The 18,753-nt window shown below is 54.7% G+C and overlaps 3 protein-coding genes across 6 annotated transcripts in view; 2 read left to right on the forward strand and 1 right to left on the reverse strand.

The window, feature by feature from the left end:
* The window catches only part of RPUSD3 (RNA pseudouridine synthase D3), a 67,017-nt gene extending 64,593 nt beyond the window's left edge, over positions 1-2,424 (forward strand). The window contains exon 10 of the mRNA XM_066326613.1: positions 2,410-2,424. The gene's annotated coding sequence lies outside the window, so the exon portion shown is untranslated. The remainder of the gene's footprint in view (positions 1-2,409) is intronic.
* MTMR14 (myotubularin related protein 14) overlaps positions 1-5,039 on the reverse strand; it is a 31,800-nt gene extending 26,761 nt beyond the window's left edge. For 2 of the 4 annotated variants that reach the window (XM_066326607.1, XM_066326608.1), the window contains exons 1-2: positions 4,818-4,990; positions 4,597-4,742 (exon numbers count right to left, since the gene is read on the reverse strand). In XM_066326607.1, coding sequence (XP_066182704.1) covers positions 4,597-4,742; positions 4,818-4,946 — 275 coding nt within the window. In that variant the 5' untranslated portion in view covers positions 4,947-4,990. Of the gene's footprint in view, positions 1-4,596; positions 4,743-4,817 lie in introns of all 4 variants that reach the window. The other 2 variants (XM_066326606.1, XM_066326609.1) reach the window with 2 other exon arrangements.
* A 1,388-nt stretch (positions 5,040-6,427) lies between these two features.
* Positions 6,428-18,525, forward strand: LHFPL4 (LHFPL tetraspan subfamily member 4). The gene is made up of 4 exons (XM_066326623.1): positions 6,428-6,952; positions 16,018-16,254; positions 16,436-16,452; positions 16,725-18,525. The coding sequence occupies exons 1-4, from the start codon at positions 6,547-6,549 to the stop codon at positions 16,731-16,733; spliced, it is 669 nt and encodes a 222-aa protein (XP_066182720.1). The 5' UTR covers positions 6,428-6,546; the 3' UTR covers positions 16,734-18,525.
* Positions 18,526-18,753: the final 228 nt, after the last annotated feature.

Here is an 18,753-nt window from a genome sequence, read left to right on the forward strand (position 1 = left end):
CATCCCTTTCCCTAGAAGTCAGGCTCTGAAGTTAGTAAGCATGAAAACATTTTCTTGATAATTGCTTCTGCTGCTGTACAACGCATGTGGAGGCTTTTCTGACTCCTCTTCTTTATTTTGAAAGACCAATGCACAGCAGGTGACAGCACCATCAAGAACTGGCAGTATGAGCACCATAGGTAGGGTCTGCCACAGTTTAAAACCTGGATTACTAGGGAAGGACAGCCAGCATCTACAAAAAAACATGTTCTGTTTTCCTCCCTATCATCTTTCCATTCAAAAGCGGCTCAGCACTACCAGCTCAGTGAATTCACTATCTGAATGATAGTTTTGCAAGAAAAAAAGAAATATAATAGAAACCAAATCTAGAACACTTCATGATCCTCAAGCATTCGTGTTGCCAGGTAATTAAACAACTAAATCAGCTAGTGGGTTGAGCAGGGTACTTAGATTAATGTCACCTCCATCTGCAGAACTACACTTTGTTTGGTTTTCTTGTTGAAGTTAAAATAGAATTATTTAACTGTTTAATTGTTTCATACTGGGAAACATTGCGGAAACATGTTAAAATTGCTCCAGTTTGTCCAAGTATCAGCCCACACTTGACAGGAATCCAAACTCACTTCTGAACTACACAGACCTCCAGGAGGAACTGTTAATGCAGAGAAGACTAGAGCTGGAATGGGAGAAACATCCAGAGTGATATATTAGAAAACCAGGTGAAGTCTGGACATACAAAACTGCATGGCTTTGCACCTTGAGATGATTAACAAGAATTTTCAGTTAGCCCTTTCCAGTAACAGAGCACGACAGAAGAGCCAGATGAACTGCCGATCCCTGGATGTTAATACATTATCAACATGGTAAATCTGAAAAAGGGGAAAAATAAGATCATGGGAAATTCCCTAGAGACATGTAGAAGTACCACCATTACTGTGCAGAGCACAGGCTCTTGGCTGAGATAAAGCATTTGATTCTAGTGACCCACCCCTGCCCGAAAAGGCACAGGAAAATGAGTAGGATGGCCAAGGGACAGTCTATGCTGCAACAGAAACCACCAGGGTCTGATGGGAAGAGCAGATGCACAGCAATATGTGCATCAGGGTGAAGCAGAATATGACAGAGGAGGAGGAGTGTCGCAATGGGACACAAAATAAAGATGCTTGACTCCAGTCAGAAAGCAGTAGAATTCAGAAGGCTTTATTTACAATTTATTCAGCCCTTTTATAACATGCTGTGCTAAGAAGGCACATTATTGGTCTATGGGACTGACACTTCTCCCACTGGCTAAGGAACAGAAATAGCAAACAACACCTGTTGTCACAGGAAAGGAATATTGTTTACACAAGGTTGTTTTGGGAAAAAGAAAACTGTTGAAAAGTTTCCCTTGGGAAGAGCCAGCAATTCTCAGGCTCAGAAAATATCAAGTCCACAGAGCAGAACTTGAATGTGAAGGACAACACTGGCCTAAGAACAAATAATTATCTTTATGATGGAAGTTAATGGAAGCTGCTAAACTTCAGAATAACTGAGAGTGTGGAGCAATGTACCAGCATTCTGGGAAGGATTAAAAAAAATGAAACTATTATTAAAATGAAAATCAATCTGTTTATGGAAAATTTTATACAGGGTGGTGGCAGTGGAAACAGTGAAACAGAAAACAAGACTTTCAAATCTTTTTCTTTTTAAAGAAGAATTTGGTTCTCAGAATTCATGGTGGTGGTTTAAGTTTTTTCATCTTTTCCTGCATATACAATTATTTTGCTGTCCAGCTCCCAAGACCTTTGACACACCAGAATTTAAAGAACAAAAACCCAAGCTAATCTTTAAACAATGTGAACGTGAGGGTGCTAATTGGAAAGGCAGGGAAATATGAGCAAGTGTGAGAAGAGACGCCTTTGTGTATAATTCCCAACACCAAACTATTTTGAAACTCAAAAGATTCCGATGCACAGATTTGGTTGGGGGGTTGTTTTTAAATGAATGCATGCAATTAAGAGACATATCATATCCTGCACTCTGCTCCAGTTTCCTTTACGTTTCCTTTGCAAAAGCAAAGGAAAAATACGGAGAGAAACAAGAATTTAAATGTAGTGTTACCAAAATAGCTCCATTGGCAGTGCTTCCAAGTCCAGAAGATGAGAGTCAGCAAAAATGAAATACCTGAAAGATTAGAAATGGTAAGAGAAGCACCTCTCCAGGAGCTGAGACAAGACAACAGGCTTCACTCACTGAACATCCCTGGAGAGGTTTCTGCAGCACTTGGGAATGAGACTGAGCAGCTTGGCAGGGGCCCAGGACATAGAGTGGGCAGGAAGCCCAGCACCCCACTGGGGATATGGAAGGAAAAGCCCCTCTCCCAGGCACACCACGCCTGTTCCTTGGGAAGCCAACACACACACTGGAGAGATCCTCTCTGCCATCAGGCATGGCTGTGCTACAAATAAAGCTCTCACATCTTCTCATTGTAATAACCACCCTCAGTAGTGCAAGAGATGAACACGGTAAACAAACGCAGCTGTATCAAGACTCCCGTAGCAAGGGGGAAGCTGCTCTGAAGAGCAGATGTAATGCTTTTACAGGAACTAGCGATTAAATGCAGCATAAACAGCAGTAAAATCTACAGAAATAGGTTCAAAACACACAGAACTCCTTCTGCACCTGCTTGGATTTCAGAGTACTGTTAGCAAATTTTGCTCGAGCAACATCCTTTCTTCCCCCAGCTGCTGAGCTACAGAATGAACTGATTTGGGTTAAAATATCAATTTTTTCCTGTTTCCCCAAATGGCTCCCGAAGCAGCAGTATTGGCATAAATGATGGTACAGCAAAGAATTTGTACATGTGAAAACTGCTTCCAAAGCACCTCAGTATTCTCAGAGGTGTGAAGCTTCAAGTAGATCTCACCAGTTGACTAAAAATATTACAAAGATAAAAACAGAAGCGTTCAAGGCCAGGTTGGATGGGGCCCTCAGCAACTTGATCTAGTGGAAGGTGTCCCTGCCCATGGCAGTGGGGGTCAGAACTGGATGATCTTTAATTCAGTTCCCTTCCAATTCAAACCATTCTGTGGTTCCACAAGAGGCAGCCAAAGAGATGGTTCTAGATGGAGTGTCCTGCTCACTAGAAGAGATTCTTGCCTTCCATAACACAAGACGTGCAATAGTCTCTATTTCATAATTATTCTGTAGGAGTAAAATGATTAAACTAAAAGCCGTATTTGTCCAAAAATCACTTGGTGGCTTTTACAAAAATCATCACCCTGGAATCAGGAGAATGATGATGAAGTGTAGTTTGTTTTTGTGACTCTGAGACAGTAAATCAAAACTTGCCAAGAATCCATACAAATACAGTTAATTGTCACTGCTGGCTTGCAAAGATCACGGAAGAAAATGGGGCACCAAGTGTAAGCAATCTTGTTTTGAATACTTGTCACAAAAATTAAGCATCCTTTCCTCTTGCAAGAGCAGGAAAAGCAGAAGCATTCAGTTTCTCTTCCCTAGAGCTTCCCCTAGTTACATTTAACAGCTTCAAACTTCAGTTTCCCGTTTTTTGCAGTAAGGGGTTTAATATTTTCTAATCTCATCCAACTGTCAGGCAGAAACTCTCCCACCTGGCAGTCAGTTGTGGCTGGTTTCCAAGGACCCCCTCCTACAGCACCCAGCCTACATGCCAGGATGGCAGCTGATGGTTTCCCTTCCTCAGGCAAAGCAGCTGGACATGTGAGAAGGACTTGTTGACCCTCCTTTTGAAGACATTACTCTTGTCATGGACACACAGTCAAGACTGCAAAACTGTACTATGTTTTGTTGAAAGAAAAAGAAAAAATGAGCGGCTGTGGCTGGAGCTGGAAGGAGCAGCTCATACTCAGCCACAAGCGTGACCAACGTGATCCTGAGCTCGTGGGTCAAAGTCCAGAGATGTGTTGGCTCAGATGTGCACCAAACTGAACAAGCATTTCCCATTAGCTCACAAAACCTCAGCGCCCACTGACCTGTTCACCATGGTGGGGAGAGACGAAATAACCTGGAACCTTGTCTGAAATGACAGAAATATCTGTCTAGATTGTCTTGTCTGCCTAGCCCCTATCAGACCCCCGGTCCTGAGACGATTTGCAGACTAAAATTTCCCACATCGGAGGCCTTGCTGCAAGATCACAGGCACTTCCTCAAGACAGGGAGAGCATCACACAGGCTTGCTCCCAACCTTGAGCCTTCGGGTGAGCTGCAACACAACAATCACCAGGAATCAACGCTGTGCTCAGGTTTACTCCAGGGCCACATGCAGCGGAGCTGGCACCGCCTCAGAGCACTCCTTTTTCCTTCACACCCCTCGAGTAACAGGCTCAGCTCGGCAGCTTTCACCAAGGCGGCCCAAGAGCCTTGGGAGGAGCCCCACAGGAGCTCGGCAGCCCCGGCAGGCAGCGAGGGGAGTCCCGGGAGCGGCTGACAGCAGCGGCTATAATTAGCACAGCGCAGCCCGCAGGGCTTCCCCCGGCCGGCGGGAGTCTCGGAGCGCCAGGAGCGGAACCTCCCCGGGACAACAACTCCGCCGGGCGTCAGCTGCACAGCACGGGACACGGGAACCGGGGGCCTTACGAGTCACGGCTGGCGCCGGCTTCGCGCTCCAGGAGAACGATGTGCCGCGGGTAGTGGGCGCAGACCTCGCCGTGCACGTTGGGGATCACGCTGTAGCGATAATCGCGGCCGAAGAGCTCCAGGCACCGCCGCTCGATCCGCTCCACCTGCGCATAGCCACCGCTCAATGCCCGCCGCGCCGCTCCCCGCTCCCCGCGCCCCCCGAGCCCCGGTGCCCTCACCTTGGCAGCGGCGGCACCGCCGCCGTCCTTGGCGCGGTACTGTACCCGGGAGAACTCCAGCAGCAGCTCGGCCAGGGCGCGGTCCCCGGAGCCCGCCGGGGGGCAGCCGCGGGCCGCCGCCGCCGCCATGGCCGCGCCGCTCACCGCCGCCTCGGGCCCATCGTCCCGCCCGCCGCTTCCGCCCGCCCGCGACGCGCCCCTTCCGCCCGCTCCCGGCGTCATCGCGGCGCGCCGCGCTCCGCCCCGGGGCACCGAGCCCCGCTCCGGGGGAGCCCCGGCCCCGCGTTAACACCTGTAGAGAGACCCGGCAAACGCTGTCAGGCCTCGCCGAATGGGTCCGGCTGGCGTGCTCAGGGCGCTGCCCAAAGAAAGAATCCCGAGGCGGGTTTTAATTAAAGAAGCCCCTCCCGGAGTGTGGTCGCACGAACTGAGCCCATAGCAGAGGAGCTGCGGGGTGAGCGGTATCGCTGCCGGAACACGCCTGAGGGCGGCACTGGCCCGTGTGTCCGGGCAGTGTGACGGAGCCAGCTCGGGCTGTGCCTGCCGAGGGTGACGGGCCCTGCCCGTACCCAGCCACAGGCACACGGCTCCTTGGCTCTTACGTGAGAACACAATGTGTTTTTCATCTGCATTTGTGTAATTTGCAAATCAGCTGTGAATCTTCACAAGCATTTAATGACAGCCGAGTTCAGCTGCAGCTAACGCGGTGCATCTCTCTGCCTGAGAATGAAACTGGCCCGACGTGGTCTGGTCTGTGCTGGGCGTGGGACCGGTGTGAGGTTGACGAGGCGGTGAGAGGATTTTGCAAGGGCACCTGCCGGCATACAAGTGCTGATAACCTGTGTGACACTACCGGCACAGCCGTTTACCCCAGCCCAGCCGTCCACCACACCCAGCCTGGCGCACGTTGTGCACCCCAGCTCTGTCATCACATCTGACCTGGCACAGCCGCGTACCTGGCCTCGCTCTGTCAGAGGTTTCGGGTCGGCTCTTGCTGCCCCAGAGCGGGCGCAGCCACAGTGCCGGCAACTCACTCGCTCCGTCCCGGCCAAGAGGGTGGGGAAGGTGTGCAGCCCTGCCGGGGGGCTACGCCCGGAACGCGCGGGCCTCCCCCGGACTCGTGAAGGGTGCGGGAGGATGCGCGCTCTCCCCGCGGGCGCACTCCGGCCAAAGGCACCCGCGCGGGGACCTTTGAGCACTTATCGGAGCCGTGCCCCGGCGCTGCCCCGGGCGGGCTCGGTCCGGGAAACGGTCCTGCCGGACCGGGGGAGAGGAATGGGCCCAGCGACCCGAGCCGAGCCAAGCCGAGTGGATCCGAGCAGAACCGAGACGAGCCCGTCGCGAGGCGACCCGAGCCGAACCGAGCCCGAGCCGAACGCAGCCGAAGGCGGAGCGGTCCGATCCCCGGGGGGAGCGCTCAGCGGGCTCGGAGGGTCTCGGTTGTGTTCGGGCTCATCTGGGCTCTGTCTGGGCTGGGCCGGACGGGACCGGACTGGGCTCGGCTGGGCTCGGCTGGGCTCGGCTCCGCAGTGGCGGGGGGGCGCACGGCCGCGCGCGCGCGGCGGGAGCGCGCGGGGCGCAGAGGCGGCAGCCAAGATGGCGGCGCGGGTGTCGCAGGGCCCGGCAGCCCGCGGGCGCTCTTAGGCCGCGGCCCCCCCGCCCCGCCGACCCCGGGCGGGCTCCCCGCCGCCCCGGCCCCTCCCGCCCTCCGGCAGCGGCGGCCGGCAGGATGCTGCCCTCGCAGGAAGCCTCCAAGCTGTACCATGATAACTACGTGCGGAACTCGCGCGCCATCGGCGTGCTCTGGGCCATCTTCACCATCTGCTTCGCCATCATCAACGTGGTGGTCTTCATCCAGCCCTACTGGGTGGGCGACAGCGTTAACACACCCAAGCCCGGGTACTTCGGGCTGTTCCACTACTGTGTGGGCAGCGGGCTGGCGGGCCGGGAGCTGTCGTGCCGCGGCTCCTTCACCGACTTCAGCACCATTCCCTCGGGCGCCTTTCAGGCGGCCGCGTTCTTCGTGCTGCTCTCCATGGTGCTGACGCTGGGCTGCATCACCTGCTTCGCCCTGTTCTTCTTCTGCAACACCGCCACCGTCTACAAGATCTGCGCCTGGATGCAGCTGCTGGCAGGTACACAGCGGCACCGGGAGCCACGGGCACTGAGAACCCGGGCCTGCCCCGGGGCCTGGCGGCCGGGGACGGGTGGGGAGCATGTGGGCAGCGCTGAGCGTGCGGCACCCCGGGAGCCCCCGGCACTGGTAGTGGGGTCCTGGGTACAGGGAACACCAAGGTTGCTCAAGGAAGTTGGGCTGAGTCCAAACACTGCAGGGCCGTGGTTCCAGGATCCAGCCCCGCAGTTTCTTGGGACACCCAGGCCAGGTGCTAGTGCTGACAGTTTAGCAGAAATGGGCACCAGTTTGGGGCACTGGCACTCAGGCCTCCCTGGTACCCCCTGGATAGAAGGGACACAAGGAATGCTTAGGAAAGCTGGGCTGGGTACAGGTACTGTGTATCCATAGGGCATCCAGCCAGGAGCTGGCCTTAGGATGTCCCAGGACTTCCTGGGACAAGCAGGCCAGGCACTGGCACTGACAGAGCACCACAAACAGGTGATGGCTCTAGGCACTGGTACCTGGATCTTTCCAGGCAGAGGTTGGCCACAGGGAACACTGAGATTGCTCAAGGAAGCTGGACAGGTACAAGCACTGTAGGGCCATGGGTCTTCTTAGCCAGGAAATATCCTCAGGACACTCTGGGGCTTCCTGGGACATTCAGATCAGGCACTGGCACCAGGAATGGTGGTACCTGCTTGGGGCATTGGAACCTGGGATTCCCCAGGTAAGGTCTGATCCCAGAGAAACATGAGGCTCTCTGAGACACAGCCAGAGGGAGAGCTGGATCAGAGACCCACCTCAGGTGACCCCAAAACAGGCAGTGACCCTGGGACGCCTGGATAGCCTGGAGCACTCAGGAGTTCCTGGGCTAGGGATCCATCTTGGGGCACCTGAATACATCCCAGTCAAGGAACAGCATTGGAACACCCTTCAACAGGGCAGGTTGCACAGAGGCAAAGAACCAAGTGCAAGATGGGAAGGACACGCTGGACCAGCCCCCTGAATCCCTGGGGATTCAGACACCCCAGCACACTCCACATCAGGGACTAGCCTCCCTGTCAACCCCAGAGACATGGGGTTGTCCCCAAGAGATACTCACTTTAGGGGAACACTCAGCCCCCAAAGGGACCCCACCGCTGGAAGAAGCTCATGCATGGATTCCCCATCCCTGTAAAAGCTTCAGCTCCCCCTTAAAGACAGATTGTATCCAGGCCCCCTCTCTCCTGCATCATCAAAGGGCTGTGAGGACAGGCCTCTCCCAGCTCTCCAGTGCTTCCCACAGAGGAACACCATGTTTCCCCAGACAGGACCACTCAAGCCTAGTGATTAACCCCCACCCCAAACCTTTCCCCAGAATGGAACCTGATGCCTATATTGATAAGGATCCCAGGTATCTCCTCATGCACAGACTTCCAAGGTGTCCTCACACAGGGTCTGTCCTTTTGGGAGAAAGAACCTGAGGAATGATGTTGAGATTCCATTGGTAGCAAGACCCTTCACTTTGTTCTCTGCCCAGTTTTACCAGGTATGGACAAACATTCTCCACTGCATATTAAGTGTGAACAGACCTAGAGCTTCCACTGGAAGGACTACAGTGTCCGTTATTCCTAGTGAAAGGACCCCATTCATCCCCTCTGTGATAAGGGCCCCAGTCCTTGATGTGGAAGGATACAGCCTCTCCTTGTGAGGATCTTTCAGCTAGCCCAGCTCTTTCCCTTGCAGCTGGCTTGGGCTGGAAAGCCTGACCTCCCCTCACCCAGATCACAGCCATAGCCAGACCTGGAGCTGCCTTGGCTTATCAGGAAATTCCCTCATCTTTAATTTTCCCTGTCCTGAAGATTTATCAGTTTAAAGCAAGCTCAGAGCCCAAATCCTACCGATTGTCGGCAGCTTAATCAAGTGACTTGGAGTGCCCAGCTGCTACTGCTGCACGGGGAGCTGTGTGGCAGAGGGCACTGCACTGGAGGCAGCCCTGGGTCTTCTCCCCAGTGCCTCCTGTCCTGTCCTGGCTCATGTTTGGGTGGCCATGACAGCACTTTCATGTTGTCACCACTGGATACCCTTCACCTTGCCTCGGGACTTGTCCTTGGTCACACTTTGCACCTTGTAATTACACGTGTTGTTTACACTGCACTCCTGAGAACGCTGAGTGCTCAGCTCAGTGGGACCATGGGCTGGCTCTTCTGGCCCAGCCAGCCCAGGTTGTCTTGGAGCTCTTCTGGAGTATCATGGCTCCATGGCTTTTCTGTCGGGAAAGTCCAAGGCAGAGTTAATAGAGATGGGCTCTCCACCCTGCCCTGAGACAGGACAGCATGAGAGAACTGCTCATGTTCCCATCAGAGAGGGCCTGGATGCAGAGGTGGTGGTGTGGTGTGCCCCAGCAAGAGAGAGTCTTGTTTGGCAGGGGTCAGGCAGGGCTGAGCTTCCCTGGACACATCTGAGGCTGCCACAGGTGGATGTGTTACCTTGTGGATGGAGAAGGAGCTGCCAGGACTTATGGAGAGAATACCACAGGCCAGATCTTATGGTTAGGGCAGGGATATAGCCTGATGCAGGCTCTGGCACATCATGGTGGCAAACTTCAGGGATTCACCTGGCTGGGAGGCTGCAGGATTCTGGCAGAGCAGAGAGCTTGGAGAAGCAGAGAAGGAAAGGACATTCCTCCTGCTTCAGTGAGGGTTTAGCTAAAGAAGGACTTGCAGTATTATGGCAGAAGCAACTGGGAGGCCCAAAGTCTCTTGGTCTCACTGGTGAAAGCCAGGTGAGGGAGATGATGGGCAGAGAGATGGGGCAGAGGTGTCCCCACCCCATCCCTGTGGGATGGCTGGTGCAGAGTAAAGGGCTGCTGATTGTGGATGGGATGGGCTCTTCAGAGAGGAAAAACCAAGTGCAGGAATGTGGGGGGAGGAGGATGAGGAATTCAGAATCTCTTTCAAAAAAACCAAAAAAATCCCAACCAACTTTAAATCATCGATGTCTAATTAGTGGACAGCAATCAAGGCAGGGTTTAATTAGAGCTTGACAGAAAGCTCCAGCTCAAAAGCCACTGCCCCCCTAGGAGGAAACTGGATCTAATTAAGAGGAAAGACTCTGCTTTATCGCAAATAGAAACGTGGCCATCTGCCCTGTTCAAAATCCCAGTAACGCAAAACTGGAGATTTTGCTAAATCCTTCTGTTACAAAACCAGAGATGGGCCCTTCACATGAGCACGTCAACAACTGTATGACTGACAGCACCTGATGCCACCCCAGTACTTCAAATTAATGGAGGAGCACCTTCAGAAAGTTACGGGATCATGCTTACTTGAAGAGAAATGGGCTGTGAGGGTGATCCCCCTTGGGATTCATCTGCAGGAAATCAGAGCATAGGAATACACCACCACCAGGCTGCTCAGGAGCCTGAGCATTTCCTCTGATTCCCCAATACTCTGCTGTAGCGTAAGACAGTCACCCTGTGAGTTAACTCCAAGCTTTGAACAAAGTTGTCCTGGTGCCCAGCATTTATGCCCTGGCAAGACAGCCCAGTCACCTCTGTGTGACACTGCATCCATGTGCCTCCCACCAGGATTATCACTCTAAGTGGGTCCAGGGTTGTTTCCAGAGGGTCTTTGGCTTTGTACTTAGAGTCTATTGAGGGTCAAAAGAGACAGCCAGCTGAGCACACCATCCTGCTTACATGGAGGAATTCACTGGCCACATTTTAAGGTGTTTCCCTGTGCTGCAGGTCCAGCAGTCAGTGTGGTGAGACCTTCACACTCCTTCCTTTAGGGATACATGAAACATGGGATGCCTTCCCACCTGGGACCATGCCCTTGGCCTTAGGGCTGGGCTTTGTCCTTATCTGTGGCGTTTTGGCATTGATTGTGCCATGTCCAGTCACCTTGCCTGATGGAGAATGTGGTAGTACATATCCATCTGAGCTCTTACCTCCTTTGGGAGACTTCCTTCAGAGCTACACTCACCTCTTGAATGGGCTCTTCCAAGGCCTGAGAGCAGACACAGGTCCCTAAGCAAGGTTTATTCTTCTACACCTCAGCTGTGTTTGCCACCCTCTGAGTGGGGACCCCTTGCGTGGCATGATTTTGGTATATCCACAGAGAGGAGTGGTGAGGGAATTGTTGCCAGCTGCTGGGCTGGGCATGGTGGAGCTGTGTGGTGGTGTGGCTTCAGCCCCAAGGGAAAGAAAGCAGGATGTGGCCCGAGTGAGTGCTGCAACCCCAAAATCCTCCCTGGTTCTGGCAGCAATGCAGTGGCTTTGCTGAGCCACATCAGGACAGGCTCATCTAAAAGACTGTGACTTGCTGGAGACCAAGTCCTTTCAGAGACTTTGAGGTTACAAAATATTGCTTTAATGGATATAAAAGTAATTCACTGACATTCCTAATGAAAATATGAGGCAGATACCACTGCTGCAAACCAGCTTGGAGTGTAAGTGGGACAGCTGCTGAGCCTGAGATTGCCTAGGGAGGTTGTGGACTCTCTTGTCTCTGGAGTCATTCAAAACCCATCTGGACATGTTCTTGTATCACCTGTTCTAGGTGATCCTTGGCAAGAGGGTTGGACTAAATGATCTCCAGAGGTCCCTTCCAACCTTAACTATCCTGTGACTCTGCAGTTTATCCTCCAGCCCTTTCTCTGTCAAAGGGAGAAATAAATACTGCCCATCTATGAACCGCTTCCACCTGCTGACCTTGCAGCAAAAAGAACAACACTGCAAAACCCCTCAGCATTTGCTGAATTACTGTCTTCTGGACCCCCAAAAAAAGCCTTCCTGAAGATTCCTCTCTTCTTCCCCTACCACTCAGGTCTTGCAAAGGGGTCAGGAGCCGGGCTGCAGCCCATCCCTTGCATCCGTGCAGCGCCGCGTGCTCCGCAGCAGTAGCAGCAGCGGCCGCGGGGTTCGCACGGCGCAGCCCTCCCGTCGCGGCTCTTAATGTGCCCGTGTACTCGCGGGGAGGGGCTGAGCTGGGCGTCTCGGAGCCGCTCGTGTCCTGGAGCTTACATCCCTTAAGTGTTGTTCCAGATAAAGTAACTGTCAGTTCTGATTCATACAAACTCATAACTCTATTCTGAATCCTGCTGATTTTTTGGCACAGAAACAGCCTGTGGAGCAAAACGCCGTAAGGGAGCTCGTGTCTGTGTAAATGGCCGGTGCTCGCCGTCCTGAGCACGCTGGCCTTAGCGTCGATTTATTTTTGAGGGATTTCAGGTTTTAGGGGGAGGAAGGGGGACTGTGTTTGTCCCCTTTCCTTTTGGTGCTCAGCTCTCAGGAGGTTATCTGGTGAGAAGCAGCCACTCTAGACTCCAGCAGCACAGCACAGCCCCTGGTCCTCGGGGTTTTAGATGTGCTGTCCCCACACCAGGCTTAAAAAGCCCTTTTTGGACCCAGTGATTGCTGGTTTTCCCCCCATTGCCCCACATCTTCCTGTCTGTGTGTTCTGTGGTGGTGTGATGCTCTGGGGGAGTCACATCTCAGCTGCAGGGCACATTCTGAGCTCCTTCCACCCATAGCAGGCAGAAGTAGTAAAAGCCAGTTTTCTCTCACACCTGCAGACTAAACTAGACAGAAAAAGTAATTTTAAAAAATCGGATTTTAATCCTGCAGACACAGCTGCTCAGGACAGTGGGGCAGTGGTACTCAGCAAACATGGGGGTTACTCAGACAGTCCGTATTAGCTAAATGCATCCTTGAACCAGGAGGTGTTACCCTGCCAGGAGAAGCCTCCTCTTTCTGCTCAATTTTCACTCCAGTGTTGCAGCCTGAGTTGTAACATTGCATTCCCTTTTAATTCCCTTTTATTCCCTGATTAATTCCTTTTGTGAGGGTATCAAAAGCCCTTGAGGTACCCATGTTGTTTCTCAGGGACCTTGACAAGGGAGCACTGAGGAGTGAAAAGCCATGAACCAGGTGTAAAACCTAGCCAAGAATTGCCAGCTTTATGGGGCCAGAGCCCCAGCCCCAGCAGGATCATCCTCCCTCAGCATACACCCTGTCCCAGTCATCATTGAAATGCCTGCTCTCAAAACTGTCTTTACAACTGGGAAAAGTCTAGAAGAAGGAGTTAAAGCCCAGGGGCTAGGGGAAATATGGAAGCTCAGGGGGGTGACAGACCAAACAACCATTCTTGGTGCCATTGACAGTGAGGGCTGGCACCACACTCTCAGAAAAACAGGAATTAAAAGCAAAATGGACAGGAGATAGGTTATTTTTTCTTCTTTAATAGTGGCTCTTCATAGGAATTATCACCTGCTGATTTTCTTGTGGTTGCAAGGCATAGAAATAGGCCTCTTTAAACAAAACCCAAGGTTTTCCTGTAGGTCTGTAAGGGGTCTTGGGGCATTTGGAGGTAGGTGCTGGCAGAGGGGTGGGCAGGCAGAGCCCTGACCCCACATCCCTCAGACCTGTTGGAGAGGGCAGTGCTGAGGCCTGTGGACTGTGTGGGGATCCCCTCCTTGTTCTTACTCTGCTCTTCAAAGTCACTCCTTGCTGCAGGCACGGGAAGGTGTTTCCAGGACATTAGGTGGCCTGGGGACGTGCAGAAAAGGGAATTGCTTGTGACAGAGCAGAGGACTCGGCTTGCTGCTGGAAACACGTAGGACAGATGGGAAGAGGAGAGCACTGAGCTGCACTCCACCAGGAGGGGACCTGCCTTCAGTAGCACAGCCCAACCTCAGCCACTTCCTGGGGAGCTATGGGGTAGTGAGGGGTTTTTGGGAAGAGGCCAGTCACCCTCATACAGAGGCATTTGGGTACATGTGGTGACTTGGGTACATGCCTCTGCCTAGTAGTAAATTTGTTGTTCAGTTCTGTCAAATGGGCTGTGAGGGCTTGGGCAGAGATCCTCCAGCTGCTCAGTGGGACAGGGCACAGACTCCCTTTGCCCTAGTGCAGTATGGAGCAGGCACACGGGGACAAGAGGGATCAGAACAAGCAGACACAGGCTGGAACCAGGAAGTGTCCTGACAGTGGCCATCACTGTCTGTCCCCCTGTGACTGTGCTGTGACAACCCACTGCACGAGCAGGTGTCTCCCATACCTTTTTGAGCCACCCTTCTTTTGTCTTAAACCCTGTCTCTCATGTTCTCCATGAGTGCTGTGGCTCTCCAGCATGTTAATTCACTGCCCCATGCATCACTGCCTGTCCTACCATGTTTGGGACCTGCAGATGTCCTGGGAGACCCTCACACCTTTGGCGTTTTCAGAGTGGTGAGCTCTCAGCAGGCTTCTGCTTTACCTGGGCAGCTGGACCCACCTGGACCCCAAATAATAGCTCAGAAATGCAGAGGACATGCCAATGCCTGCAGAGTCTAATGACAGTCCCAGGGGCCGCACAAAGGCTGGGAGCCTGCCCAAGCTCTTGCTGGTGCAGGCAAAATTGGTGCCTGATTTTTTAACTTGTATTTCCCTACCACTTTGGGCACAGCTCTGTTCTTCTTTGGGCCCAGAGTGGCTGTTGCTGAGCTCTGTTGCCCACCCAGGCAGCTGGAGCTGCTGCTTTCTGTGCTTTCCCCAGCCTCATTGTGTAGCTGTGGTCCTTTTCTCCTCCTCAGTGATTTCAGCAGGTCTCTTAAAACTGTGCCCATTTCCAGGCTGGATCATGCCAACCTGAGCTGTGCTGTGGGGGTAAACCCATGCCCTTGCTGGGGGTTTCCACAGAAAACCTTACCTTGTTTCACAGCTGCACTGCAGTGGGAGCTCAGAGGATCCTAAAATCCTCTTAGCATCTCTGCTTTCACAGGAACAGTCCCTGGCACAGGTCTGTTGCACCTGATCCCCTTTAATTCAGGCCCTCAGCTGAATTAATGCCATCCTATTCCAAGGTGCCCAGGTCAGCAGCAGGTCAGGCTGCTCCTCACCATTTCCCATGCAGTGCATGGCATTGGTGCTGATTGTGTTTCCTTGCAGAGGGGTGGTTTTGGGTTGGCCCAGGCCCAGTGAGCAGGGAGCTCCCCCAGACAGGCTGTGCTTGGCTGGGAGTCCCTGGTGACGGACCATGTGCTGGAGACATCAGCTTGGCTCTGTGCAGCCGCGTGGTGCTGGGGTGGCACCAGGGCTGTGCATTGCAGTAATCAGCATGCAGGGCTTGCCTCTGTTCACAAAGACACTTTTACCAAGGAGGTTTGCTATGTGGGTGGAGGAGTCAGAGACCAGGCAGCAGTTGCTGTGTGACATGTGCCAGTGTCTCTCCTTGTTCCTGTCCTTTCCAGGGTGTAGCTCTTTGTGATGCAAAGACTTTACCTACTCTTGGTGTGATGCCCTGCAGGCACTTCCCTCCCTCCCGGGATTCCCCTTCCCCACGGAGAGCAGTTCAAAACACATGCCAGCACCCGGAAAGCTGATGCCAGACTGCCAGCTGCCTGCCTGCAGGGTGTGTGCTGGAAGGGATGGAGGGATAACTTCTTACTGGTGTGGGCACAAGCCTCTTGGTTCTTCCTTAACTCAGGGCAAAAGTACCTGCAGGGCATCGCAACCAACGTCATTACTATTTTTAGCCTTTCCAGCTGATATGGGGTGAGGAGCTTTTGTACTTGCTGTAGTCAGAAAAAGTCACCTCCTTACCTTGACAATCAGAGGCATTGTCTTGGCATTTCCATCCCTGTGTTCCCTTATGTCTCCTTGCTCAGCAGAGTTCTGGGTGGGGGCCTGCTGGGAAGGCGACCACTGTGGGAGTGGTGCTTGCATGCAGGCTGTGTGGTGGTCAAGTGTAGGGGCTCATGGGGATGCCAGTCCTCTCCACAGGCAGCATCCCTGCCTGCAGGGTAGCTCCTGCCCACATGCAGGGAGCTTGTGGTGATGAGGAATGCCCATGGGCAACCACTGATCCTGTGGCTGATGCTGGTAGAAACCAAGACCCTGAAGTCCCTATTTGTGCATGGGACAGGTTTGGGACAGCCAAAAACACAGTCTCTGGGGCTCCTGAGGCAGAGGTGGCTGTCACCTGCCGCGTTGCCTGGCTGTCGTGGGGCCAAGGTGGGCTCCCTGCCGGACATGGGCTGCACTCGTGTATTGACTGGGGGGCCCAGCACCCAGCACTGCCACTCCATTGTCTCTGATGGTTCCCCCTCCTCTCCCTCTTGCAGCGCTCTGCCTGGTGCTGGGCTGCATGATCTTTCCCGATGGCTGGGATGCAGAGACCATACGGGACATGTGTGGGGAGAAGACAGGGAAGTACTCCCTGGGCGACTGCTCCGTACGCTGGGCTTATATCCTGGCCATCATCGGCATCCTCAACGCCCTTATCCTTTCCTTCCTGGCCTTTGTTCTCGGCAACCGGCAGAACGACCTACTGCACGAGGAGCTCAAGACAGAGAGCAAAGGTGAGCACCATGCTGCTGGGGGGATCCTGGGTGGGAACAGCCTGGGGGGCTTGGCCCCTCTGGCAGCCTGGCAAGGGTCCCAGGGCTTAACTGCCACCTGCAAGGCAAACAGGCTGGGTAGGGTGGGTAGGAGCTGCTGAGCCTCTGCCCTGCCTGACCTCTTTCTCTTCTGTTTCCACAGATTTTGTTGGCACTGCGGTAAGCCTTGAGTGTCACTGTCCTGTCCCCTGTCCCTTTGTGATGTCTCTGGGTGCGACTGTGCTGGGTGTCTGCGTGACTTGGGATGGGATGGGATGAGATGGGGGCCCCTGGCTGTGCAGGCAGCAGGGTTGGGGGCGATGGGGAAGGGAGGCAGCAGAGATAGGGTGGCAGGGGATGGGGACAGGCATGTACCTGGCACATGCAAGTAGCACGATGGTGCAGCAAGACCTGCCCAAGACCATCCACAACCTGCTGTGCTTTCCCCGCAGAGGATATAAGGCCGACCATCCACAGCAGGACCCTCTTCCCATGGCCGGCAGCCTGGGCGCTCCCTCCCTGTCCTGCCCTTCATTTGCTGCCAGCGGCCACACAGCGTCCCGCGCCGCCCTCCGGGCCCCGGAGCCCGTGCCAGGGATGCGCCAGCCGCCCGCCGCATCCACGGCCACCTCCATGTCCACGCCGGCACCACCATCCCACGCACCCTGCCAGCTCCGTACCCACCGCTGCCTGTGGGCCGCCGCCGGGGGAGGATGCCTCAAATCCGCTTTGTTCAAGAACAGAATCCAGCTGCGGTTTTGTTTCAAGGAAAAAACAGTCTTGGAGTTTTTAACAGATTTCTACATCCCCAGGACTCTTGACCTGCTGCCTCCCACCCGAACGCGCACCCAGTGACGCCCCGCGCCGGCTCCTCCGGGTCCCGGACCCCTCCCCACTCCCATTTTGTACAGCTCCGTGATCCTGTCTCCACAGCCAGGGGACCCGGTGGCCGGGATGGGGCCCAACCCCTACTTTTACATGTAAATTCATATTCTCTAAACAGGGTAAAGTGACTCGAGCCCCCTCTCCCCCCGCCCCGGGAGTCCAGCCCAGGACATGGTGTTTCCTGGTGCGTGGCCGGGGCCGCAGGCTGCTGCTCGCTCCCCTCAGCACGGGGACCGCAGGGGCCTCGCTGCTGCCGGCCGTGGGACACCCGACTCGCGCCGCCGTTGAATGTAAGCCCTGGTAAGTGGGAGCAGCTGAACATGCAAAACCCCCGGGCGGGCACAGGAGGATCCCCCCGCCAAGACCCCTCCCCGAGCCGGCCGCGGGCTGTTGCCAAACGCCTTCCCTCCCCATCCCCATACGGTGCTTTATCTCCACTGGTGACAGCAAGGCTTTCCCTGCCACACGGCATGGCCGGGTGTACCCAGCACTGCTGTACCCACCCGGCTCCCGGCTGTAGCTCGCTGGCCCGCGGTGATGGCGTGCGGGGGGCCGGTGGCCGCTGCCCGGGGCAGCACCGAGTCCGGCGGCCTCCGAGGCCCACACACAGCACCCGGGAGCCGACACCTCGGCACGGGTGGCTGCAGCCTTGCTGTGGCGCTGCTGGCCAGACCAGCGCGTGTGTGGGGGCTTCCCCTGGCAACAGGGGCTTTGATCACCACAGCCCTCGCAATGCAATAAAGTCCTCAGCACTGGCCGTGTCTCAGTGCGAGCAGCTGGGGCTCCTTGCAGGGCCCAGAGCAGGGCCCCCAGGGGCTCGTGGGGGCCGTGGCAGGGCTGGACCCAGGCACTGGGCAGGGCCAGGGAGCAGGGCGAGTGGGAGCAGGGAGCAGAGTGGGACCCATGGTCCTGGGATGGGGCCACGGGGCGTGGAGGCTGCTGGGGAATGGCAGTGACGGGCTCTGCAGGACCCAGCGCCTCACCAGGCACCGCTGGAGCAGGTAAGTGGTGCCCTGAGGCCCTGCGGGGTGGCGGTGGGGGGTGAAGCTGTGCCGAAACATCATCTGGGAGCCAAAGCCACCCGGGATGGAGTGGGTGCCAGCACTCCTGCCAGTGCCCTCTGCCAGCCATGAGCCCAGCGGTGCCCACATCCCTCTGACAGCTGCCCCCCAGAACGAGGTCAACAGGAACCCGCAGCAACTGGGTCTTGCCAGCTTGCGAGTGCTGTTGCCAGCTGAATTGGAAAAACAAACCAAGAAAATCAGTGGAGAAAGGAATACAGTAGCTGTAATATATCTGTATTTTAGTACAAAGTTTGATACAGTGTTTCACAAAACCTTATTGAAAAATATAATTCAAACCAGACGAGCTCGGAGCCCTGTGTTGTGGGGAGGGTTGGGATGGGTTCTTCCTGGCCCTCACCAAAGGAGGTGGTCTGCAAGGCCAAAGAAGCCCCTGTGAGTGTCTTGAGACGTGGTAGGGAGCCCACCCTGCAGCCTGCAGAGCTGAGCTTCCCCCCACGTGGGCTGGCATACGAAGAGGGACTCTGGCCAGAGGGAGTCCCCAGAGAAAGGGTCTATCCCAATTCATGGCAAA

The sequence above is a fragment of the Sylvia atricapilla genome, chromosome 11 (assembly GCF_009819655.1).
Source record: "Sylvia atricapilla isolate bSylAtr1 chromosome 11, bSylAtr1.pri, whole genome shotgun sequence".
NCBI lineage: Eukaryota > Metazoa > Chordata > Aves > Passeriformes > Sylviidae > Sylvia > Sylvia atricapilla.

Bases quoted from the DNA above. Each gene is read 5' to 3' on its own strand.
- LHFPL4 (XM_066326623.1), top strand. From the start codon at position 6,547: ATGCTGCCCTCGCAGGAAGCCTCCAAGCTGTACCATGATAACTACGTG. The intron at 6,953-16,017 runs GTACACAGCGGC...TCCCTCTTGCAG, and splicing joins CTGGATGCAGCTGCTGGCAG to CGCTCTGCCTGGTGCTGGGC.